The sequence below is a fragment of the Amphibalanus amphitrite genome, unplaced genomic scaffold (assembly GCF_019059575.1).
Source record: "Amphibalanus amphitrite isolate SeventyFive unplaced genomic scaffold, NRLGWU_Aamphi_draft 000197F_arrow, whole genome shotgun sequence".
NCBI classification, from domain to species: domain Eukaryota; kingdom Metazoa; phylum Arthropoda; class Thecostraca; order Balanomorpha; family Balanidae; genus Amphibalanus; species Amphibalanus amphitrite.
This window is the reverse complement of record NW_024881692.1, coordinates 507,765-532,963: the sequence shown is the minus strand read 5'-3', so window position 1 is coordinate 532,963 and position 25,199 is coordinate 507,765. Positions and strand designations below refer to the sequence as shown.

At 50.2% G+C, this 25,199-nt stretch overlaps 2 protein-coding genes across 3 annotated transcripts; both read left to right on the top strand.

Annotated features, from left to right (window-relative positions):
- Positions 1-99: 99 nt before the first annotated feature.
- LOC122384741 lies at positions 100-21,489 on the top strand. 2 transcript variants are annotated; one of them, XM_043372446.1, is made up of 5 exons: positions 100-236; positions 988-1,085; positions 9,108-9,271; positions 14,684-16,423; positions 16,667-21,489. In XM_043372446.1, the coding sequence occupies exons 1-5, from the start codon at positions 180-182 to the stop codon at positions 21,004-21,006; spliced, it is 6,399 nt and encodes a 2,132-aa protein (XP_043228381.1). In that variant the 5' UTR covers positions 100-179; the 3' UTR covers positions 21,007-21,489. The 2 variants fall into 2 exon arrangements, with proteins under 2 accessions (XP_043228381.1, XP_043228380.1); XM_043372445.1 differs by having other exon boundaries at positions 14,684-21,489.
- An 87-nt stretch (positions 21,490-21,576) lies between these two features.
- LOC122384742 (band 7 protein AGAP004871-like) lies at positions 21,577-23,908 on the top strand. Its single transcript, XM_043372447.1, has one exon. It carries the CDS (start codon positions 22,160-22,162, stop codon positions 23,243-23,245), a length of 1,086 nt encoding a protein of 361 aa, XP_043228382.1. The 5' UTR covers positions 21,577-22,159; the 3' UTR covers positions 23,246-23,908.
- Positions 23,909-25,199: the final 1,291 nt, after the last annotated feature.

Below are 25,199 nucleotides of genomic sequence, written 5' to 3'. Positions count from 1 at the left end.
TGACAGCATTATGACAGTTCATTGTTCCCTGTGAGGGTGCTGGGACAATAAACTCAGGTTTGCTGTACAGTAGCAACTGTTGGTCCCCATACCTCTATCTTCTGTTTCAGCTGTACTGTTTTTCGTAACTAATTGCCGACCCGGTTCTTTTGTCTGATTACAGCACCAGCTGCACCGCGATGGAGCCAGCCCGGCCGCCAGAGCAGCCAAAGAGCCGGCTGCGCCGCCGCTCCTCGGTACGTGTTTGCACACTGAACAGATGGTCACATGGCTGGTGGTACAGATGAGCCCTCAGCAACAGCTGGGGGGGGGGGGGGGAGAGGAAGATAATGAAGCAGTGTAGAAAGTGCATGATTGAGCGTAGATTGTCAATCGATCTCGTAGCTCTCTGAGTTGGAGCCTCACTGCATGAGGTATGTCGGGTAACTATGTAAACTTTAAAGCTTCACAGTTAGGACAGTGTCAGTAGATAATGCGTTTTGATATGACGTGTATAGATGGTCGTTCGTGTATAGATAGATGGTCATGGCATTCTTCTGTAACTGTAATATGGTATGGCCTAATTTAAGCAACATGTTGTCCTTGATAATGTATGTCATGCAGTGTATGGGACATGATGTTTATTCCTTTTGCAGTGAATCGGTATGTTTATGTTGAATGATTGCATCAGACTCTGAGTTGACAGGCAATTGAGCTGCTCTCTATCCACTTATGTCAACTGGTGTAAACTCATATACAGTCAGTGTAGGACAGATATTTGACTAGTACCTATATTTTTGTGTTTCATTTTAGTCAATGTCACATTCAAAGGAAAGCCATAACTCAGCCTGACTCCTCAGTTGGGAGAGAAGGCAAATATATCTACATGTAAACCCTGCCATGCCATTGCACCTATACTAGACTGGCAGCTGTTTAGCCTTACACCAGTAATCTGCCTGACTTGTCTGACAGTATTTGTCTGACTCGAGCCGCCTTGTGCCGTTCCAGATTCTGAAGGCTCCTGCGTCACCTGAAGAGATGACGGAAGACCTCACCTCGCGTCGCTCGTCAAGACGGGTCAGCTTCGCCGACCGGTTTCGCGTTCAGTGAGTACTGAGTACACCCCCCGAATGCCGCTGCGATGGCGCTGGTGTTGGGAAGAGGGCGTAGTTATCGGAGTGTGTGTTGGTACAGTTATCGGGTGAGGGGCATTGTTGTAGAAGGAGGAGTGCACGGTTGTCTGGGTTGAGGTGCTGTTGGAGATTTGGTGGGCGTTTCAGGTCATGTAGATATCAAAGGCGTTACTGTGAGCGTCTTCTTTTGTCAAGATAGGGTCTTGCTGGCCAGAAGTTAACTCACGTCTAGGTGGTGGTCCCATCGTAGCACATCCAGACAGGTTGGGGGAGGGGTGGGGCGCTTTCACGTAGGTGGCATCTAACTTAGATTATTGCCCCAATTTCCTATTTACGGATCATGATAACATCTTGCAAACGTACAACATGCTGATTTTAGGGTTATCGCTCCTCATGTCGTTTTTAACTATGTCACTGAGTTACTACTGATCTCGCGGAAGTGCATGCAATCGCTACCCTCCTCTATCGTACTGATTACGGAGCGAGCGAAGCGAGCGGAGTCTTTCCTTAGATTAACGGAGATTAACGGAGTATGAGCGGCCGGCCGGCCGGCCGGCCGTAGTCACGATTTTGAGACGCTTATATCTCAGCAACCACTTGAACGATTTACATGCGGTAATTTTTGTAGGGTAGCTTCATTCCTTCTACCAAGTATTGGACTATTCCCGATGCATGTGGGTGACCCCTTATGCACGTGCTACGTGCAAAACGAAGAGGTGTCACTTTTGTAATAGTTGCAATATCTCGGTAACTACTGGGCCGATTGCGCTGAAAGCTGGCATGTAGGTAGGCACCCACTAGGCAATGCATATCCATGTACCAGAGTTGGGATGCTGCCGCACGTGCGCACGTGCAGGGGTCGATTCCAGATCTCGAGAACGGCTTGACCGATGGCGCTCAAATTTGGTACACGGTTAGGGACTGTAGCAAGGCTACATCTTGGGACGTCTTAACATTTTTCAGATCGGGACCCAGCCGCCCGCCATACTCCCCTCCCCATGCTCAGCAGCAGCAGTCATCATACCGTGGCGCACTGGTCACATGCCTTCAATCCCCGCCCCTCATCCCCACCAGTGTCAGCGCCGTCAGGACAGAGAGCCGGCCGGCCGCCGCCGCCGCAGCGTCAGCATTCTCATATCAAACAAGTGACTGTCTTCAACGACCCCGCACGTTGGAGCGACAGGGGCACATCACAAGCCCCGACTGAGCCCTCAGCCCACTGGAGCGTAGTGGCTACAGCCCGTCGGCACCTGCCTGCCCTCACTACGACTCAACCACAGCTGAGCCAGCACCGTCGGGACCGAGCACCGGCCGCCGCCGCCGCAGAGTCAGCAGTCCCATCAGTCGGGTGACTCTCTCCAACGACCCAGGGGCCGAGCCGCGAGGGTACGTCACCAACCCCTCCCCGAAGAGCCCCAAATGGTCACCAGAGGACAGCACAGGACCGAAGTCGCAAAATCCATCAGCAATGGAAGGGGACGTTGAAAACACTCAAGTAAAAGGTTACATCAAACACTGGACGTCATATCGTAGCTAATATTCAAGAGATCTACAAGAAACCAGTAAGATTTCAAGACATAAATTGCATCCCAGATGGTACCCTAGCAAATGGACCAATCAGAGAAGAGTTGGCAATGACGCATCAGGGGGCTGTTCACGGGCCCTGTGTGCGGTCGGACCGCACACAGCCTCGAAGCTCCGCCCACTTCGTCCCTACGTCAGCCTTCCGTCACCGCACACAGCGATCGCTGTGGCCGGTCGGGACTGGCCACAGCGGACCGTCCACCGCACGCAGCCGTGACGTCAGAACCGCCTACCCATCCCCTACCCCCACGCCTGCTGGACGCACCGCACGCAGCAGTGTGCGGTGCCCGTGAACACCCCTCAGAGCGGCAGAGGAGCGCTCGCCGCCGGAGGCGGACAGACAGATCCCTGGGGGACTCCGGCCGGCGCTGACGCCTGATCCCACCATGTAAGTTCCCTGAAATTATCCTGGCGGCTGGCTGGGGTAAATTAAACGGGGTTTTAGAAATTTATTATATTATGAATTAACAACGTAACGAATACAGCTAAATTTCAATACCGTACAGGCTGGACGCAGGTTACCAATGCTTATTTAGGAATATTGTGTGTGGATTTTACCTGATTGGTTATTATTCGGAAAATGCGTTGTAACTTGGGAAATGATTTGAGAAATTGATTTACTCCATGATAGAAGCTGCGGAAAAGGCAGAACTTTTCGTAGGAATCAGTACCTTCGTGGGTTGGCGAGGAGAACTGGCACATCCAGCGTAATATTTTATTTCCAATGATTGAAACTGGCTTAGTTTCCGGAACGTGTAATATGATAAGATCTGTTTAGCTTTGTTGGTTAGGAAATCTTCGAATGATTAAATGTTAGGTAACAACTACCAAACCAGAGTATGATGTCAGTTGTAAAGGAAAATGTTCACTATTGACTTATCGTCGTTGGCGGAGGAACGTACCATTTCTTTACTGTTTTATTGTTAACGCTTGCTCGCTTTGCTTCACTTCACAAATATATCAATCTGTTATTTTCATAAAGAGTCTTGAGGGAAATTTCGGGAAAGGGTAGGAAGTTATCAGTACGAAATGAAGGGACGGAAAGAGAGGGAGAACACGAGGGTAAATCGCGACGATCGGGAAAAGGGAGAAACATGGGCGGCAGCAGAGAAAGACGGCAGCCTGCGCACACTGACTCAACCGCGCACTGGCCAGAGGCTGAGGAGCTGGCTCGGAGAGGTTCCAGAAAGATGAGTGATTTTCTTTCATTGTAATGTTACGGTGTTCCAAAATCAGTAGAGGGTTTTCTGTAAATTCTCCGAAGGTTGTCCAAGTACATAGATATCAGGATAGGATTCGGGAAGTAGGATTAAAGATATTATAAGGATGTACACCCGTTTGTTAGTTTATAGGGTCAACGACTAAAATATGTCCTGCATTCCTTTCATACGCCCATCCTAAGCCCCGACGAGTTACTGGTGATCAGCTCTCGTCGTAACCCGTCCATACGCTCATCCTAAAGCCCCGACGAGTTACTGGTGATCAGTTCTTGTCGTAACCCGTCCAAACGCTCATCCTAAGCCCCGACGAGTTACTGGTGATCAGTTCTTGTCGTAACCCGTCCAAACGCTCATCCTAAGCCCCGACGAGTTACTGGTGATCAGTTCTTGTCGTAACCCGTCCATACGCTCATCCTAAAGCCCCGACGAGTTACTGGTGATCAGTTCTTGTCGTACCCGTCCATTCGCTCATCCTACGCCCCGACGAGCTACTGGTGATCAGTTCTTGTCGTACCCCGTCCATACGCTCATCCCAAGCCCCGACGAGTTACTGGTGATCAGTTCTTGCCGTACCCGTCCGAAGGAGAGCCCCAATCTGGACCCCCGTTACTAAATACATTATCCTTCAGTCTTCCCATTTATAGTCGTTATTTTCTCGTTGAATAAGGAAAGTATGGGTTGAGTAAGATCAAGATAGGAATAATAACGAGCAGCTAAACTTGTGAGTGCTAGCCGTGACCACGCTGTATTTTGTAAGTTAAGAACGTTAGTTGTTTAGGGTGAGAGAAGAGGATATGATTTTACAAAGGAATTTACGAGAAAGGGGTTAAGAGGCGCCAGGCGTTGATTTGAGCAGGGTTAAAGTAGGAGGGGTTAGCCTTGTCGGGAAATGCTTATTCGGTTAAACCGCTGTTTTATGCTATTACGATTAGGTATACAGTGGGACGTAAGGAAATGGATACGAGTGCGAAGTAGGAATAGGGCAAGTGGTTCGTGGCGAGGTGTTTTGACGCTATGGGTAGGAGTTCCTCGGGAAATGTAAGGAGTCGAGAGTAGGTTGAGGCGGGAAGTTTCTGTTTTTTATGTTATCGTACGGGCAATTTTTTTTTTCGAGGTTAGACGGCTTGTGTGCCCGGCTTCTATGTCGACATTTCTACCAACATGGCTTTTGTACAGTTGAATGCGTACAGGGAGAGGTCTGTATTGGCAGGGCTGTGTCAACAATGTCTGCACGTCTTATTTCGGCAGAGAGAGGGGCCGGTAGCGTAGTGTCGTGAGGTAGTAACGTCTATGGAGTATCGGTGGATTAAGTTAAAGTAGTTCGGATAATTTTGGTAGTCAAGGTATTTGAGGGTTAAAGGGACTATCCCCCCTTCTAAAATGTTGTTAAAACCAGTTAAATTGTGCCCGACTTTATAGATTGGATGACCAGGAACACGGTTCTGGCATTTATTTTTCATTAAACATCTTAGGCTTCCCATATTCCAAACACAAACTTTCAAATATGTGACGTCACAGCCCAAAATTACCTCCTTCCCCAGGCCACATTACTGTCATAAAGCTGATTCTTTTTACTCTGTAGGCACCACAACAAAGTTCAGACCAAGTTTTAAGCGATTTTTCAACGAACAAACCCATTTAAATCAGAATGACTAAACGAGGTGACGCCACACTAACGGTCGCTCCATGTTGAAGATAGGGCCTTGTACAAGGCCCATTTTCAAATGAAGGGAACGAATTTGTTCAACACCAAGAGGCCGCGGGGGTTGCAACCTAGATAGATAGTGGTTTCTGAACCTCGCCGCAAACTTGGCTATCTCAACTCAAACCCCATGTTAAAGGTGGGATAGTCCCTTTAAGGAGTAGTTACGTTTTGAAGGAGCCCCTGTAAAAGATAGTGAGGCCTGATAAGTCCTAGTCGGTGGGATAGGCATCGATAAGTCCTCGGAGTCGACGGGCTCCCCCGTAAAAGTTAGGCCGAGATGTGGTGACGTCGAGTGACGTGGTGCAGTGTATGTCAGGGGCGGATCCAGAAAATCTCCAAGGGAGGGGCCATTAGAAACCAGGAGGCCCCCCCCCCATAATCCCACCTGTTGGAGGCCCCATCTTCCCACTTGTTGGCCCCCCCAAAAAAAACTGCGTCTATTGAGCTTATCTAGCTGTTCAGGCAACATCTCAACATCTGTGCAGGCTTGGAGGCCCTCTGTGCAGGTTAGGAGGCCCTGTAAAAGTGGTCATCTCTGTGAGTATAAGAGACCTCCAAGTTATGAAAAGCTTTACCAATCTTCTAACAAAGAAGTCTTCTCAGCTAGTCTTCTAAGAAATAACTAAGTGGGTAGGTTAAAAAAAAACTCATCGGATTTCGGCCACTTTATTTTCAGGAGGCCCCCTTTTCAGCTTTTTAACTTTTTAACTTTTTATTTTATTTTTGAAAAAAATCGGCCAAGGGGGGGCCATGGCCCCCATAGCCCCCCCCCCTTGTATCCGCGCCTGGTGTATGTTGTGTTCATGGTAACTCGGCAGGCCGACGGGCCCTAAATTGAGGAAGGCCCGGGATGGGAGAGCATGGTAGCCTCCGGTGAGTCTTTATTTAGCTTCTTTGTTAGATGGCGGATAGCAGACAGAAGACGACACTTAAAACCCTGTTAGTGAGAATGTATGCGTTTTTTATGGACATTTATCCTACCTGGGGGTCAATCTCTCGTTTGGTCACCGGCACCACTGGAGGGAGATTTTGGGGGCGTCGCAAAAGAACGACAAGGGATACGAGAGAATCTGCTAGAGAAACTGAAGCACGAATGAATGAGACATGATTCTTGGATTAAAGGTAGCGTGCCATCTTCCAATGATTTCCCATTTTATTTTTCCTAGGATAAGAAGCTTCTGTTTTTACCTAATATCGCAAAAAAAAATCAAAAATGGGCCTGGAATAGTGCCTTTTTCGCCTAAAAGTTAATCGGTTTTTCGATATGTATAACAACTGTAGTGGGCTGACCTGCAAACAGGCGTCGGCAACAATCACGAATGCGGCGCACATGTGACAATAAGCAAAGGTCATTATAGAGTTACGACGTACGGGAATGAGTTATCAGCTGTCTAATCGTAGACAACACAATGTCGAACCTTAAACTGTAAGCCTGTATAGGTATTGTTTCTTTAATTTGGCTGTCGAACATTATTTATGGTTTGAAATATGATTTTATGTAAAATAATTGATATGAAAAAGCCGTCTCTTAAGATATGACCCCATTTCACCACACGCAAGTGGCAGAAATGACAATGATCAGCTGACGCATTTTTCTTGGCCGAAGTCAGAGCGCGCGGCCCGACGCACCACCACCGCACCACAAAGCATAAAGGTATGAGCAGAAGCCGCGCCCAAAGCCAGGGCCCCGGTAACGTGAGGTAGCCGAGTCGGGGCAGCGTGCGCTGACCCAAGCCGGGGCCGCGGCTTTGGGCGCGGTCTACCGCATCCCCGCGGGCAGCCCCGGGCTATCACATGATACCGGGAGGACGCGCGGCCCCGGCTTGGGTCAGCGCACGCTGCCCCGACTCGGCTACCTCACGGTACCGGGGCCCTGGCTTTGGGCGCGGTCTACCGCACCACCTAACAGGCGTGTTCTAAACCGCAGGAGATGATGATGAACGGGTTTATCGAAACTTGATTGGATGAGCCTATCGGTAATAGCGATTTTAGTGTGTGCATTTATTGTTCATAGTGGTGTGAAATGTGGTTGGGGTACGACCGACAACCCGTCGGGGCGAATTTCGCACTGGGGTACTCAAAATTTGAAGAATTTAAGACGTTTCCATGAGTTTTGATTACAGGGATGCGGAGCCGGAGCCGGAGCCGGAGCCGCCGGAGCCGGCATATTTTGCCCGGAGCCGGAGCCGGAGCCGGAGCCGTGAAACAATATAGCCCGGAGCCGGAGCCGGAGCCGGAGCCGTCAAAAAAGGGGGCGACTCCGGCTCCTTTTCTTACGAGGAAACAATTATTTACCTAGTTCGGTTTGACAGTACAAGGCGTAAAACAATGTGGTATTCAAAATAGCCTTGTTATACAAATACAGAAGCAACGTGTACCAATCCCATCGCCTTTTTTCTTCCATCCATATTTAATTGATCGCATAGGAGATATACTGAGTAGAAGCCGGAGCCGGAGCCGCCGGAGCCGGATCATTTTACTCGGAGCCGGAGCCGGAGCCGCAATGACATTTCACCCGGAGCCGGAGCCGGAGCCGGAGCCGATTTTTTTCTCCGGAGCCGGAGCCGGAGCCGGAGCCGTCTGAAATTTCCACGGCTCCGCATCTTGAAGGTATGGATAAGTTCTAAAAATCCGGTTCTCCTTATCTGGGCCATTAACTCCATACGGTCCAGGAAAGCTGGCACACTACCTTTAAGGACCAGTGGGAGTTGCGACGAACTCAGTCGGTGTGACCCTTCGAAATGAAACCCGAGGGAATCCAATTTAAGATTAACATTGTCATTCAACCTAGCGAAGCCGATTCAATGTACTAGAATGACCAGCCTCAAATAACAAAGCATCGACCATCACCCGATGCAATATTGTCTGCAAGGGAGGACTTTCATCATTTTCTATCTTTACTCTATCTCTACTCTTCCTCTATTATTTCTTCTCATTTTCCTCTTTGACCGTCTATCGAAGGAGTACGGACGAAAGGACGGTTTTCTTCATTTCTAACTATAATTTCACACTTCAACTTCACTTTTCCACTTTTCCCACTTTTCTATCATTCTTCCGCGCTACAGGACCAGTTAGTAGGGTGCCGTGCACGAGTCAGTTGGGACCCATTTTGCACGTGCGCACGTGCAGGGTGCCGCTTCCAGATCTCGAGAACGGCTGGGCCAATTGTGCTCAAATTTGGCACATCGCTGGAGACCAGTTAGTAGGGTGCCGTGCACACTGCACATGTCAGTTGGAGGTACCCCCTCGCAATTTTGCACGTGCAAGGCCCATCCTCTCGCTCGCTCCGTTAGTCGCCCCAAAAGACGTTATACTGGTTTTCATATTTAGCTTTTGCCTATTCTACCGATTTGTATGCAACCGCAGTCCCTGTCGCCGATTGTGCTGACTTGCCTTGTATGTAACCACTGCCTACCCTTATCGCCCTAAATGTCGGCGACCCACCACACTGCAAGACGCTGACCGATGACTGTGTGCCTTTCTCAGGGAGTTCTTCTGTGACGAGGTGACCATGGGAGGCTGGGCCGAGGCGTACGACAAGGAGGCACAGATCACGGACAGCTCCGGCGACGCCACGGCGGCCGCCAGGGGCGCCCCGCTGCTGGGCGTGCTGCAAAACTCCAACGCCAGCGCCAGTATGGAGCTCACAGGTGGGTTGAGCTCAGTCAAAGCTACAGCTGATGTGGTGTCACGTTAGGACAGCCCGCAGGCATGGCACACACATTTACACACTCACACTCGCTGGGTCAGACACTGAAGGTGCGATTAGAACTCATTTTCTGACTTATGTTTACTAAGTTAAAGGGACCCTCCCACCTTCAAAAAAGTTAATGAATTGACATGAAAGTGATGTCACTCGGTTCAGAAAGAGCAAAAACGAATATCTACCAAATTTCATCGAAAAATATTCACCGGTTTTCAAGATATTAGACTTTTACTTTTGTTTACTTTTTGGGATCTCCGCTGTTCCTAGCGACTTTATTTGAAAGTGCGGCATTTGTTGCGCGCAAAGCAGCATATACCACCGCGTGCTACAAAACGTTTTAGTCAAACATTTAACGGACGTTCGAAAGCCTGATGACGTCATCAGATTCCCGTAATGGTTAAGAGATAGGGACCACGCTGGTCCCACCCTGCAAGTAAAGGGAAGAAATTTCTTGAACACCATAAAGCTGCGGGGGTTGCGACCAGGATAAATGGTGGTTTCTGAGCCTGGCCGCAAACTTGGCTATCTCAACTCAAAACTAATGTTAAGGTGGGAGGGTCCCTTTAAAGTATGTTATGTTGTCCTGAATTGTCTTGCCCACACCGTTTCTCAGTTTTGCCCGGTCTTCCTTGCTTGAAAAAAAAAACGTCAGAGCGTCCGTGTCTCCCATTTTCCGTTCAAAATTCTGCCTTGCCATTTTGTTTCATTATTTCCTGCATGCCTCATCCTTATGCCGTTTCGCCACACCAGGCTTTATATACCTGTCTCGCTCAGGAATAGAGACCCATGCTCAACTAAGTCCCCAGCGCCATGTTAATACATGCAGCTGAAATCAACACTGCGTGGGGTGAAACCCCTCGTTCATGCGCGCCATCGGGGACTGAGCGGTGTCATGTGATCGTTCTATTGTCACACGGGCGTCGGCCGTCCCCGACCCGACACCGCCTGCGCAGGGCTGCAGAATCGGAGTCAGTTGGAGTCAAGTCACAGTTCTACCCGGAGTTAGAATATGTTTTTGAAAGCCAGAGCTGGAATCGGAGTAGAGTCACCGAAGATTAGTAGAGTTCGAAGGCCCGCTCGGGCTGCGGAGTAGGAGCCGGAATGGGTTGGCGTTGACATGTTCCGGCCCGGAGTTGGAGTATGAGTCAATTTTTGAAAGGCGGGGTGGGAATCCGAGCTACCGAAGCTCTATCGGCTCCGCAGCCCTGTCCGTGCGCCCTATGTTTTAGGGCCTTGGTGCGCCCCTTCTGCCGCCAACTGGGAGCGCCCGGCGTGGCTGGTGCATGATCCTGATGACGGTAGAACGGATGAAGTGCCTACGGATGAGTGATGCACGCGATACTTTGTTTATCTTTCTGGTATATTTCGGCTCCTTCCGTGTCGGATGTCGGTGTTTATACGTCGCACCCTAAAGTACCTATCACTCACTGAACCCAAAAGTAGCGGGAAAAAGAACGGTACATGGAAATCGTTTTTTTTTTATAGAAATACAACACTCGAAAATGCGCGTATGCTTAGGCGTAAACCAACGTCATGTTTGAGTTTGGTTCCAACTCATACTGTCATACATGCATTTGTTGTTCCGTTTGCATGCATTGCACAATCCAAGCTGTCTTAGTTGCACAAAGATACGCCCCCCCCCCCCCACTGTCCGTTCAGGAAATTTTAGATTGTCCGGGCATGTGAATTTAGAGACCAAGTCTGAGCAATAAGCCTACGAATCTGGAGACGTATCGCACCACTGCCTTGCTCATTGCTGCCCTGTTTTCTGTTTCTGCCGACCATATACAATCCTTGTCAGGAGTCGTGTGCATGGAGCGCCGCGCTATCACTGCTGGAAATTGAATGCTCGTTCAATGCTCGTTGTTTTAGTTGGACAATTTTATCGGTCATATAATGAACAGTGTGATGTTCATCTGAGATGAGTTTACACATGACACGAGCTTCTGCGGAGTGTGGGTTACCGAATGAACTCGCAAACTACTAGAATGATTTCTACGCATTTCTATAGCCACTCATTGGCCCAAGGAAATTTGTCGCAGCACTAACCCGCCATTGACTGAGGGGAGCGCGTAACGCCCTCTCCCCCTGCTGACCCTTCGCCATAACGCAAATAATCATGTGATCAACCTGAAATTTGTGATAGCTTCTCCTGCATCAATTTTACATTGGCTGCTAAAGTTTTGACCGAATTCGTCGAAAAACATCGAGTTAAGGCCGATTTAGTGACTCACTTCACGTTAATTTCGACTGAAAATATCATGTATTATAAGCTCTCTAAAAGGTGTATCTTTTGACGGAGTTGCAAATAGTAAAAACCACCAAGGGCACCAAATATAGTGTACTACAAAATGTTAAATGGCTCTCTCGGGTTTCAAAAGAGTTAGTTTTAATTGAACATTTTCAGAACTTTTGAAAAATATTGAAAAAAAAATTCTCTAAAATTTTTGGTTTCCAAAATTTTCCAAAATCTGGAAATTATGTGACGGTTATGTGAGACAAACCGCTGTGCCGAATTTCAGCAAGATATCTCAATATTTGACCTCCAAGTCTAATATTTTACTTTTCAGTATTGTGTCCAATTATAACGCCGTTATGTCAAAGGTAATTTTTGGCACCTATAGGCATCAGACAGAGAAGCGAATGCGACTGCTGGATTCCTTAGATGAATCTGTATCTGTTAGGCACCTTTTTCGTTGAAATTGCGGAACTTTAAAATTTGACCTCTTTTGTCCTGCCCTTGACCTGATATTTACCCTTAATTGCGAAAATTGATGTCAAACGTCACAGGCGATACTGGTCAGAAAACGTATGTCACCTGCAATTTGCATTATTTTTAAAGTCAGTGACCTTGATCTCACCTTGACCTTTAATTCTTTTTATTATTTCAGTATGTCGTAATACTCGTAGCTTCATCAATCTTTTAGTCGTATCAAAGCCCAAAATGGGTTCAATAGCTTCGATACCGTGATCTGCGTTCGCTAGAGCTCAAAATGTGAATATGCTCTGTTTTGACCTTTGACCCTACCTTGACAGGTCAAGTGACCTCAAATTCCAAATTTCAGGATCGTATTACGATGCTTATTTTTGAAGATAACCGGAGGGCGTTAAACGCCCCCCCCCCCCCCCCCTCTCAGTCAATGGTGCTCGGCTGGAGGTTCAGTCAAGCGCGGGTTGATTTTCGTCACCTTGATCTACCACTGATGGCGTTATAGGTCAAGTCGATTAAAAATGATGCTGTGAAATACATACTATTGAGCATTTTTTCTAATTGCCTTAAAGGGACCCTCCCACCTTCAAAAAAGTGAATGAATTGGCACGAAAGTGATGTCGCTCGGTTCAGAAAGAGCGAAAACGAATATCTACCAAATTTCATCGAAAAATATTCACCGGTTTTCAAGATATTAGACTTTTACTTTTGTTTACTTTTTGGGATCTCCGCTGTTCCTAGCGACTTTATTTGAAAGTGCGGCATTTGTTGCGCGCAAAGCAGCATATACCACCGCGTGCTACCAAACGTTTTAGTAAAAGATTTAAAAATCGTTAGATCTCCGCTGACGTCACAAATTCTAAGGGGGCATACCAATGCACTAGCCCCTTAGAATCCGAAAACTGCAAGTTTGAAATTCCATATCTCCGAATTAAAGCATTTGTCGATGTTGTGAGTGCCCAAACCGGTATTTGCAGGCCATGGCCACCAATTTGGCTATCTCAACTCAAAACTAATGTTAAGGTGGGAGTGTCCCTTTAAAGGGACTATCCCACCTTTAACATGGGGTTTAAGTTGAGATAGCCAAGTTTGCGGCGAGGTTCAGAAACCACTATCTATCTAGGTTGCAAACCCCGCGGCCTCTTGGTGTTGAAGAAATTCGTTCCCTTCATTTGAAAATGGGCCTTGCGCAAGGCCCTATCTTCAACATGGAGCGACCGTTAGTGTGACGTCACCTCGTTTAGTCATTCTGATTTAAATGGGTTTGTTCGTTGAAAAATCGCTTAAAACTTGGGGTTCGTTCGGAGAGCGCGGAATATTCCCCGTCATCGTGAAAATTCCCCGTGTTGCGTTCGGAGAGGGACATTCCATACCGCCAATTTCAAGGATCGCCGCTACTGCGCCAAGTTGAGTTCGTGGGATTTTGTTTGGGTTATTTGGGTTATTTGGTTATTTGGAACGCTACATACCTATATGGCAAGATGTAATAAGAATGAAGCTCTTGAAGGAAGAACAACTAAGAAAAATCACAATTATTTTCAAAAAGACCCATCTGTACTGTGCCCCCCCCCCCCCCACCCCAAACACACACAACACAACACTTCAAATTATCGTTTTCATTGCTTCAGAGGACAATCACACAACTGAGTAAGCATTATCAGTTGTTGGATTTGCAATAAAACTGATCAGGGTGGAAACAAACGCAAGAAATATCCATTTATATTCAATAATATACTCACTCGAGCATACCGATGGGCGCCGCCATCTTGACGGGAACGACGCGTGAGATGCTTTTTAGATTCCGCGCTTTCCGCGTCCGTTCCGCGGAACTTTCCCCGGGAATCGCTCTCCGAACGGCACATTCGGCGGAAATTTCATGCCGGCGTGGAATATTCCCCGGGAATCTGCCTCTCCGAACGCACCCCTGGTCTGAACTTTGTTGTGGTGCCTTCAGAGTAAAAAGAATCAGCTGTATGACAGTAATGTGGCCTGGGGAAGGAGGTAATTTTGGGCTGTGACGTCACATATTTGAAAGTTTGTGTTTGAAATATGGGAAGCCTAAGATGTTTAATGAAAAATTAATGCCAGAACCGTGTTCCTGGTCATCCAATCTATAAAGTCGGGCACAATTTAACTGGTTTTAACAACATTTTAGAAGGTGGGATAGTCCCTTTAAGCTGATTATTCAATGAAAAAAGATTCTTCGTTTCCTTAAATGAATGTATTCTTTACAGTTCCACTTTCTCAAAGCACCTTACAATGCCCGTTTTCTTATTGCAATTAATTACATTTTTGCTATCATTCGAGAAGATATCACCTTCTTCTTCCTCTATTTCAGTATATGTATCGATAAAGTGAAACGAACCGTTAGTGAAAAACTCAATCAAAGATCATTATAAGTTGATCACGATAACTGGACGAGTTAGTCTCCGTAAGTGCTATCACACAGGACACTTTCATTGATGAAGCTGTAGCATTGACAGGACTTCCTACAAATGTATTATTTTGGTGTAAACCATCAAACGTCAGTGCATAGCTGACCGGTGTGAAAAATAGTCCCAACCTGCCAACCCTACCCAGTCTTCTTGTGTAAACAGCCAACCTTATGTATTGCCACTAACTGATGCTGCCTGGCCTAATTTTCAGGATTGGAGAGCTCGTTTGGCGCGGCTCCAGCCGGTGCCTTCCCAGCCCATGGAGGTCACGCCAACGCCTTCGAGGCGTCAGTTGGCCCGGTACCGATGTTCCTGAGAGAGAACAGCGATCCCGACAAGGAGAACATGGCCCCGCGTCCACCCGCTGCTCCTGGTGTCGGCGTCAAGAAGTCGATGGGCGCCGTCGCAGATCCCGAGTGGCTGGCTCCCGGACCGCGCTCACCGGGGCCGTCTGCCGGCAGTGGTCTGCTCCAGCTTCTGGGCGACAGTGACGCGCCCACTCCGCCGTTCCTGCGTAACCCGGCGCCGGGCGGAGTGCTGGACATGCTGCGCCGCGCCGGCGTTGTCTCGGCTCCGCCTCCGTCGCCGCCTTCGTCGCTCCCGCTGCCGATAACACCGATGGTGGGTCGCTCTGCGCTCGAGCTTCTCGGGGGTGACAGTGAGGCGGAAACGCCAGAGTTTCTGAGGTATCTCGATGCTTTGGATGACGACTTTGCTCGAGAACAGCGCCATGCTCAGAGTAATGTCGCGATCCAGGAGTCCTACATTGGGATCACGTCGTCTACTGTTTCCCACGCACCGGGTTCCGCGATGGCTGCTGGGACATCGCAGTTTCAGAGGTCGAGAGTGCATATGCAGACTGTTAGTAGCTCTCGTCACATGAGGCAAAGTGAAGAGGTTTTGGGAGGCTCGGGCAAGCCGGATGCGGGACAGCACTGGGTGGTGGAGACTGTCGCTGCGTGTAACAGGACAGTCGTGGACAGTGCTGACATGGAGCTTACGAGCGCGTTCCCGCCCATTCTCCCCGTGAGACCAGTAGGCAGCCCGGACAAAAGTATCACAGATGAGGCTGCAGCAGTCCATAGTCGTGGGGCTACAAGACGGACGTCGAATCGACTGGACAAGACTCTACTAGTTTCCGATGACATGGAACTGACTGTCAATGTCCCAGCTGCTCAAACGCTAAATGCATCGACCAGTTATGCTGTCCCGGACGTCTCGTGCGCAGCTGACATGGAACTAACCGCGGCAGTTCCTCGTTTACAGACGAAGCTCTCTGGTCAGCTGAACAAGAGCGTCGTTGATGAGGACGACATGGCATTGACCGCAGCAGTTGCTCGAGTGCAGACGAAGCCTTCTGGTCAGCTGAACAAGAGCGTCGTTGATGCGGATGACATGGAACTGACTGCAGCAGTTCCCCGGGTACTGACGAAATCCTCTGGTCAGCTGAACAAGAGCGTCGTTGATGGGGACGACATGGAATTAACCGCAGCAGTTCCTCGAGTGCAGAGCAAGAGCATCGTTGGTATGGATGACATGGAACTGACCGCAGCAGTTCCTCGGGTGCTGACGAAATCCTCTGGTCAGCTGAACAAGAGCGTCGTTGATATGGATGACATGGAACTGACCGCAGCAGTTCCTCGTTTACAGACGAAGCCCTCTGGTCAGCTGAACAAGAGCGTCATTGGTGTGGATGACATGGAACTAACCGCAGCAGTTCCTCGAGTGCCGACGAAGCCCTCTGGTCAGCTGAACAAGAGCGTCGTTGATGGGGACGACATGGAATTAACCGCAGCAGTTGCACCGAAGCCCTCTGGTCAGCTGAACAAGAGCGTCGTTGATGGGGACGACATGGAATTAACCGCAGCAGTTCCTCGGGCGCTGGCGAAATCCTCTGGTCAGCTGAACAAGAGCGTCGTTGATGGGGACGACATGGAATTAACCGCAGCAGTTCCTCGGGTGCTGACGAAATCCTCTGGTCAGCTGAACAAGAGCGTCGTTGATATGGATGACATGGAACTGACCGCAGCAGTTCCTAGAGTACAGGCACAGCCCTCTGGTCAGCTGAACAAGAGCATCGCTGATATGGATGACATGGAACTGACCGCAGCAGTTCCTCGGGCACTGACTAAGCCCTCTGGTCAGCTGAATAAAAGCATCGTTGATGGGAACGACATGGAACTAACCGCAGCAGTTCCTCGAGTGCAGACGAAGCCCTCTGGTCAGCTGAACAAGAGCATCGTTGATATGGATGACATGGAGCTGACCGCAGCAGTTCCTCGGGCACTGACTAAGCCCTCTGGTCAGCCGAACAAGAGCGTCGTTGGTATGGATGACATGGAACTAACCGCAGCAGTTCCTCGAGTACAGACAGAGCCCTCTGCTCAGCTGAACAAGAGCATCGCTGATATGGATGACATGGAACTGACCGGAGCAGTTCCTCGAGTACAGGCACAGCCCTCGGGTCAGCTGAACAAGAGCGTCGTTGATATGGATGACATGGAACTAACCGCAGCAGTTCCTAGAGTACAGGCACAGCCCTCTGGTCAGCTGAACAAGAGCATCGTTGATATGGATGACATGGAACTGACCGCAGCAGTTCCTCGGGTGCTGACGAAATCCTCTGGTCAGCTGAACAAGAGCGTCGTTGATATGGGTGATATGGAACTGACCGCAGCAGTTCCTCAAGTGATTGAAAACCCATCGAGACGAAGCTTACCTGTTGAAGCTGAGAAACAGTTAGCTCCTGCAGTTACTCAAGAGCAGACGAAGCCAGCTGGTGAGCTGAATAAGAGCATGGTTGATGAAGCCGACATGGAGCTGACCGCTGCTGTTTCTCAAGTAAAGGCGCAAGTTTCAGCTCAGATGAACAAGAGTGTCTGTGACGGAGATGGCATGGAATCAAGCGCGGCAAGTCGTCAAGTAACTGAGAAACCATCAACCAAGAACGATGATGATGAAGCTGAGATGGAGCTAACTGCAGCAGTTCCTCAACTTCAAGAACAGATCGAGTCGTCAGGGCAGGTGAGCAAGAGCATCCACGACGGAGCCGGAGGGGACATGGATTTGACCTCTGCAGTGTCCCAAATAACTGAAAAGTCATCAAACAAGAACGTGCTTGAAGCCGACATCGAGATGACCGCTGCTGTTCCTCAAGTAACTGAGAAGCCATCATCCAAGAGCATCGGGATAGAAGCTGACATGGAATTGACAGCGACTGTTCCTCAAAAGATTGAAAAGCCATCAAGCAGGAACACGCTTGATAGAGCTGACATGGATCTGCCCGCTGCAGCTCTTGCAGCAGATACGAAGTCATCAAGTGCCCTGAACAAGAGCATCGTTGATGGAGCTGATATGGAGCTGACTGCTGCGGTTCCCCAAACAATGGCAAGACGATCTGTAAATGCAAACAAGAGCATCTGTGGAGGTAACGACATGGGATTGACCACGGCAGCTCCTCAAGTGACTGAGAAGCCATCGAGCAAGAGCTTGTCTGATGAAGCCAAGACTGCGACAATCCCACAAGTACAGGCGAAGTTGTCAGGTCCGCTTAACAAGACCGTCCTCGACGGAGGGGACATGGAATTAACCACTGCAGTTTCCCAAGTACCGGAACAGGCAGCAGGCAAGAGCATGCTTGGAGCTGACATGGAGTCGACCGCTGTTTCTGAAATGAAGCTGAAGTCATCAAGTCACCTGAACAAGAGTATCGTTGATGGAGCTGATATGGAGTTGACTTCTGCAGTCCCCCAAGCAACTGCGAAGCAATTAAGCAGGAGCGTGCTTGGTGGAGCTGACATGGAGCTGACCGCTGCTGTTCCTGAAACAAAGATGAAGCCATCAAGTCACCTGAGCAAGAGCATCGTTGGTGGGAATGACATGGATTTGACCGCGGCAGTTTCTCGAGTATCTAAGACACCATCAACCAAGAGCATCGTGTCCGAGACTGAGATGGAATTCACTGCTGTAGTTCCACAAGTGACCAAGAAGTCATCAAGCAGAAGCATGCTTGATGTGACTGACATAGCAATGAAAGCTGGTGAGCCTCAAGGACGGGCGAAGTCATCTGGTCAGTTGAACAAGAGCATTGCTGATGGGGCAGACATGGAACTAACCGCAGCAGTGCCTGGAGCAATGGTGAAGTTATCAAGTGAGAGCATGGTGGATGGAGCGGACATGGAGCTACCTCCAGCTTATCCTCAAGTAACGGAGAAGTCATCAAACAAGTACACTGTTGAAGGAGCTGACTTGGAGTTGAGTGCAGCTCAGGAGCCTGGAACGGCTGCTTGCATCCAAATATCTGGGGTGATGACGATGAGTGTGGAGGATTGGGCTGCCCAGCAAACTAGTGACCAGCTGCTACCCAGCAAACTCGATGAGATTGAAGAAGACACAGGGGGCGTGCAGCCGAGTGGATCTGCCTCGCAACGGATAATGAAGTCGCCACGTGATGAAGTCATCGTGAGTGAAGCCGAGGTGAATGCTGCGGCGGCTGGTCCAAAGCAAGTTGTTGCAAAGCCATCAGGCATGGTGAAAAGTTACGTATTGGAAGCAGAAGATACTGAAGCTTCAGCTACTGTTGAAAACAAGTCTGAAATTTCAGGTGGATGTGTCTCAGATCCATCAAGCCAGGTTAACGAACCTTGTGTGGCTGAGGACCGCGAAGTTGTCACTTCAGAGATCGATGCTTCTTCACATGAAAACAAAAGTGCTTATGCATTCGGTGCTGAGTCGGGCTCTCCTGATATTCCCAACGCCTCTTTGAAGGCTGGCACCATCGCCCAGGCTGAGGGAGAACCAGATAATACTACCGGCGCGGCCTCCTCAAAAAGGTCTTCCAATGGAGTGATTATAGATGGCGGGGAAACTAACCAGCTGGACGTGGCATCTGACGTGCAGGACTCAGTCAGTCTGAGATACGCTGAGCCAGCACAGGCCAACTTGTGCCAGGATGTGCGCCCCACTTTCACTCCGCACACAGTCTCCTCACCTGACCCGTCCAAGTCATCTGGTGATGAAGACGCCACTGAGACCCGCACTCTCACGCGCGGTAGAAGCTTATCTCAGTCCTTATCGTGTGACATCAGCAGCCTTGCTGGAGTAGCTGGCGAAGTAGTGGATCCAGCACCGAAGGAACTTGGCAGGACATCCACTTGTCGTCGTCCAGCCGTTGACTCGCCCTGTCGACCGTCGTCCAAACGCGGTCGGCTGTTCGAGTGTACCACGACTCCCAGTCCGCCGAAGCGACCCCTCGAAGGATCGGATGACTCGCCTCGGTCGCCGAAAAGCCCGCGGTTGGAAATGACTGATGGTCTGGAGAAGAACGAAGCCCATCCGGTAGACAGCTCACGGGACATAGCGTCCGATCAGAAGGTGTTTGAGGAACGAGAAGAATGTGGCAGCACTGATACGAGGCTGCCTTTAGCTGCTCTGAAACCAGTCTCGTCTCCCACTTCTCGACCAAGGGAGAGCATTGACAACGTACCAGGTGATGTGTCAACCTGTCGATCCACCAGTGACCTTCGCTCATTGGGTGAACACGCAGAGGTGCAGCCGGCAACAGCTACACTCGAACGGGATGCCGAGTCGAAGGCACCCTCAGATGCTTCCACTATTCTGCAAAGATCCGTGCCTGTGGCAAGCGACGTTTGTGAGGTAAAACCGGCCAGCTCTGCTAGCGAGCAAACTCTAGATGAGCTCCAATATCGAATCCAATCGAGTTTTTCTCTCGAGAACCATCAAGACGTTCTTCCTGCAAGACCAACTCCGGTTGAGGAGAGTAAAGTCTTCCATCAGGGATCTCTCATTCCTGATCATCGTGACGAGCGCCGCTCGCCGAGTCGCGTTCGAGCTAACCCCGGGTCGTTGTTGGCCGAAAGCAGCGTCAGTGACATGTTCTTGGGAACGCCGCCGCGAGCTGACGACACCCTTCTTGAGCCTGACCTCAACGACGAGAAGTTCCCAGACATCAGTGTCATCAATGACTCGCCATGCGCTGGCAGCCACAAGCCACCGACAAGCCCTGCAGCACACGCCATCAGCCGTCGGTTAGACGATCGTGACTCGAGTGGTCCACCAGACCGTCGATCCGGCCGACCACCGGTCGAGAAGACACCGAAGGCGCCTCAAGAGCCGTCACCACCGGTAGAGCTGCGACGCACAGTCTCCGCGCACGGACCGTGCTGGGCTTCGGACGGAGCGTCCCAGTACCGGCGCACTCGGGCGCTGGATGACTCACCCAAAAGTCGTCGTCGTGCCGGGTCTCCAGAGCGGCGGAGTGGGAGGAGACATACGACTGCAGTTGACCGGGTCGGTGTCGTAGACGGAGCTCGTGGCACTGAGACAATCACACCTGGTCGAGGAGTCGGGGACCGGCGTATACCGGCCCTGCCGCCCCCGTTCCGCATGCCTGACTGCAAGTCCCTGGTGCGTGGCCTCCGCGCGCAGCTGGAGGCCTATCGGCGTGCGCGCGAGGCCAGCGAGCGAGAGACACAGGCGGTCGTGGAGGCGGCGCTAGCTCGCATGAGGTGTTAATCGAGGACAAGCTGGTCCCGATCTCAGCATAGCCAGGCGTAGATCTCGAATCGTGTAGAAGTGTTCTCTACGCCGTGCCATTGGAGTTGTCGCATTTTTTACTGTGTGCCTTGTAAATATGAGCATTGAAATGTTCTTCATGTTCTGTCAAGCCCCATATGTGCAGAGGTTTTGGACTATTCATTGCTGAGTGGTGATGCAATTCTTCAATTCTGAAAAGCTCGCAGCCTTTCCGCTTTAGTTATGGGGCCACTCTGTGACCACTCTGTATAGACCAATGCTACACCATCCTGCAGTATATTGATTTGTTTTGTGAAATTTACGTGCGTGGTGCCTTAGCATAGACAAAAACAACAGCCTGTCTGCATTGGTTATCGGGCCGCTGTATGAGTAAACTTTATACAGTGTTGTGTCACACAAAGGTATGTCTGTGTATGAACCCTGCTGTGTTCTTTAATATATAACTAGGTCATGCCCAACCAGTTTGCTTGCGTTTCCTTGTTTGAGTTAGAAGACTCGGCCGCCCTTATCGACTACGTTGTATGCACGAATTGAGTGATTATGCAACAGTGACGCGGTCATGTGCTGATACGGATATCAAGACAGTACACAGGTTATTGGTCCACTGCTGACTCGGTTATTGGTACATCGGTGAAGGACATTTCGATTAGGCAATGCCACACGGCACCTTATACCTGGCACACCATACCTACCTGACGTGCGATGCGCTTTGCCTAAGACCACTAAACGGTGTCTTCCTAACCTCGTTGGGCTAGTAACAATGCGTACAGACCCGTCTGCAACACATGCTGCTCAACACTCCACACGACACCCAACCATGACATTCATTATCCACTGGTAAAGAATGTGCCACCGCTATGCTGCGTTGCCTTTCATACGCCTCAGCTTCAAAGAACCGTTTGCAGAATAGTTTTTTATCTTTGATTTTGTGCAATCTTTTCCAATTTATAATGCATAGCTATCTTCTAAGCCATGTCCTCGAAAACGTTTGTGACACACGCGTGCGCACCGATATTGCTATCATACGGGATAACCGTGAACGATTTCTGCGTATCAGCGTCGGTCGGCGCGCCCGATAGCCCTATCGCCGTCACTCTGAGAGCCTCAGTGGTTGACGCACGGCCTCGTCGCCATGGCCTCGAGGAGACCTCAGTACACCAATCAGGCGGCAGACGCGTACGAGGACTCGGCAGACGGCGGCCAGCGCTGGCACCAGCACCGTCGCTACGCGGAGGAGCAGCGGTACACAGAGGGGCAGCGATACTCAGAGCAGCAGCGGTACACAGAGCAGCAGCGGTACCCGACAGCGCCCGCCATGGCCGGTAAGAGAGTCGACTACGACGACCCGCAGCTGGAGGGCGGTATGGCCGGTTCTTCCGGCTCGCAGTACCGTCGCCAGCAACAGCAGGGTGTCGTCATCGGTGGCGACGGCGACGACAGCTCGATGGACTGCTTCTCGGTGATCCTGATCGCCATGTCCTACCTGCTCTTCCTCATCACCTCTCCCATCACCATTTGGAGCAGCATCAAGATCGTGACCGAGTACGAACGGGCCGTCATCTTCCGGCTGGGCCGGCTGCGTCGTGGTGGAGCCGCAGGACCCGGATGGTTCTTCGTGCTGCCCTGTGTCGACAGCTACATGAAGGTCGACCTGCGGAGCATCGCCTTCGACGTCCCGCCGCAGGAGATCCTCACCAAGGACTCGGTCACCATCGCCGTCGACGCAGTAGTCTACTACCGCGTCTCGAACCCGACCGTGGCCGTTGCGAACGTCGAGGACTTCGCGCAGAACACCCGCCTCCTGGCTGCGACGACGCTGAGGAACGCTCTTGGAACTCGCACGCTGGCGGAGATCCTGTCTCAGCGCGAGGAGGTGTCCGCCCACATGCAGGAGACCCTGGACGAAGCTACTGATCCGTGGGGCGTCAAGGTGGAGCGGGTCGAGATCAAGGACGTGCGCCTGCCGATGCAGCTGCAGCGCGCCATGGCTGCCGAGGCCGAGGCGGCCCGCGAGGCCAAGGCCAAGGTGATCGCTGCCGAGGGAGAGAACCGGGCGTCGCGCGCGCTGAAGGAGGCCGCGGACGTGATGGCCGACAGCCCGTGCGCGCTCCAGCTGCGCTACCTGCAGACGCTCAACACCATCTCTGCCGAGAAGAACTCGACGATCGTGTTCCCGCTACCGATGGACATCATTGGGCCGATGCTGAACCGCTCCTGAGAAGGGTGGACGCTCCCGGTGCTGGACGTCCGAGAAGGCTCAGACGGACGTCTTTCTGAGACGGACGTCAGAAGCAACATGACGCCCTTGTGAGACGGACGCCCCAGGTCGCTCTTAGTAGCAGACAGACGTCCTTCTAAGAAAAGCGCACACCCTTTGGATTGTAGGGATGCCAGACAGACACACCCTTCATGTTCTATATAGCGTTTAACGTCTTTGAAGTATGTATGCAGGCATACTGATGGCTGGAATATCCCTGTGACTTGTCGTGTAAGACAGGTGCGGATTGATAACAAATTATAAGTAGGTGGGTTTAGCATTGTAGTTAAAATTGCATTATTTTTAGCGATAGGTATGCCTACTCCCTTACTCCGCTTAGATACCTCATTCCAGTATTGTATGTAGCGTTTTTTCACCACTCAATTGATCATTTTAAAAGCAAATTCCGAAGATATCGGATAGATATTTGGTCATCTTGCATCTTGTAACGCTTGACCAGGTATCGTTGGTTTAGGTCTTTTAATTTCCACATCATTCATTTATCGATTCAATTTATTTTCCCATATTCGCTCTTTCATTTTGTGTGTACCATATGCTTTTAGGCATAAATTTCACAGTGTCAGCTGATTAAAATCAGGCTAAATATATTTTTTCTTATGTTCATAACTGTGTTTGCTCGTTTTTTCTCGTTTTTGTATTCTTACAGCTTCTTCGTGCTTCTAGCTTAACCATAAATGAAACAATTTTCGCACACGACCTTTCAGCAGCAGTCCTTAGTGGGTGCCTAGTGTCGAATGACCTGCGACTCGTGAACGTTTGGACCTTACGTTCGGTAAACAAACACCCTCTCTGAAACAATCTCAGTCGAAGGGTGCTCACTGCCCACCCGTTTATCGCTGCACGGCGTCGGTACCTGCCGTCAATGCGCCGAGGTAATCCGTATAGCGTGTCGCGTAGTCCGTATGCGCTGTACAGCATTCCGTATCCGCTACCAGGACACTGTGAGACACCAGGCTGTCCGTCATCGGGCCTGTCACTCAGCTCGTCGATATTGTGCACAGTGTGCTTAGCATTGATGCAATTGACAGTTAATCTGATTGCATCAACTATCAACACCTCCACCCATTCACCCTTATTTTGTACTTAGCGGAACAGCATGTCATTACGTCAGCCTGGACTTTCCGCCACTGAGTTCCCGTCATTGGTCACACCTTCTGTCTCATGCGCTGGCCGCCCTCACTAGGAAATTATGGGCTTCCTTGTGATGCATTTGGCTCAGAGTCTGGTACCTGACACCGGGCCAAAGTCCACCGGGGCCTCCTGGGAAGGTGCGCCATGGGCTGCCCCTGGCTGTGCTGTGAAGGGGGTCGTTCTCGTTACGGAAAAGGTTGGCAGCGGTGGGTGGGTCGCACCTGAGAACCCTTTCGAATAGACGGGTCTAAAGGGCGATTGATTTCATTGCTTCTGTCCAATATTTCTATTATGCACCCCAATCTTGATTTGATTTTGAACAGTTATTTGCGACTAGGACATTCTAGCGCTAAACCCATTAATACCCCATATAACTAGGGTCGGAGTGGTGGGTGATCCAGCTGTGACGACTGTGCGACCTGCAGCCAGCGCTATGACTCACACAGGCGACACCGCAATGCACATTTCACAAGCAAAGCGGTCTGTTTGAGCAATGTTAGTCGACCGACCGTCTACAGTTCAGTGGCCGTCTGTTCCAGTTCAGTGGCTGTTTTGGTTCCGCGACTGTTCACTACAGTCAGTGACTGTCTGTTTCAAGTCCGTGGACAGCCTCTTCTACATATGCAGTACATTGACCGTCTGTAACATAGGCGCGGGGGGGGGGGCAGTGGGGACAGCTTGCCCCCAAACTCTGGGACCGTGGGGGCGATGCCCCCACAGCTTTGAGATGGAATACCACAGTTTTTTTTTTTTTGCAAATGTT

Bases quoted from the DNA above. Each gene is read 5' to 3' on its own strand.
- LOC122384741 (XM_043372445.1), top strand. From the start codon at position 180: ATGGAGCCAGCCCGGCCGCCAGAGCAGCCAAAGAGCCGGCTGCGCCGC. The intron at 237-987 runs GTACGTGTTTGC...GTGCCGTTCCAG, and splicing joins GGCTGCGCCGCCGCTCCTCG to ATTCTGAAGGCTCCTGCGTC. The intron at 9,272-14,683 runs GTGGGTTGAGCT...CCTAATTTTCAG, and splicing joins CGCCAGTATGGAGCTCACAG to GATTGGAGAGCTCGTTTGGC.
- LOC122384742 (XM_043372447.1), top strand. From the start codon at position 22,160: ATGGCCTCGAGGAGACCTCAGTACACCAATCAGGCGGCAGACGCGTAC.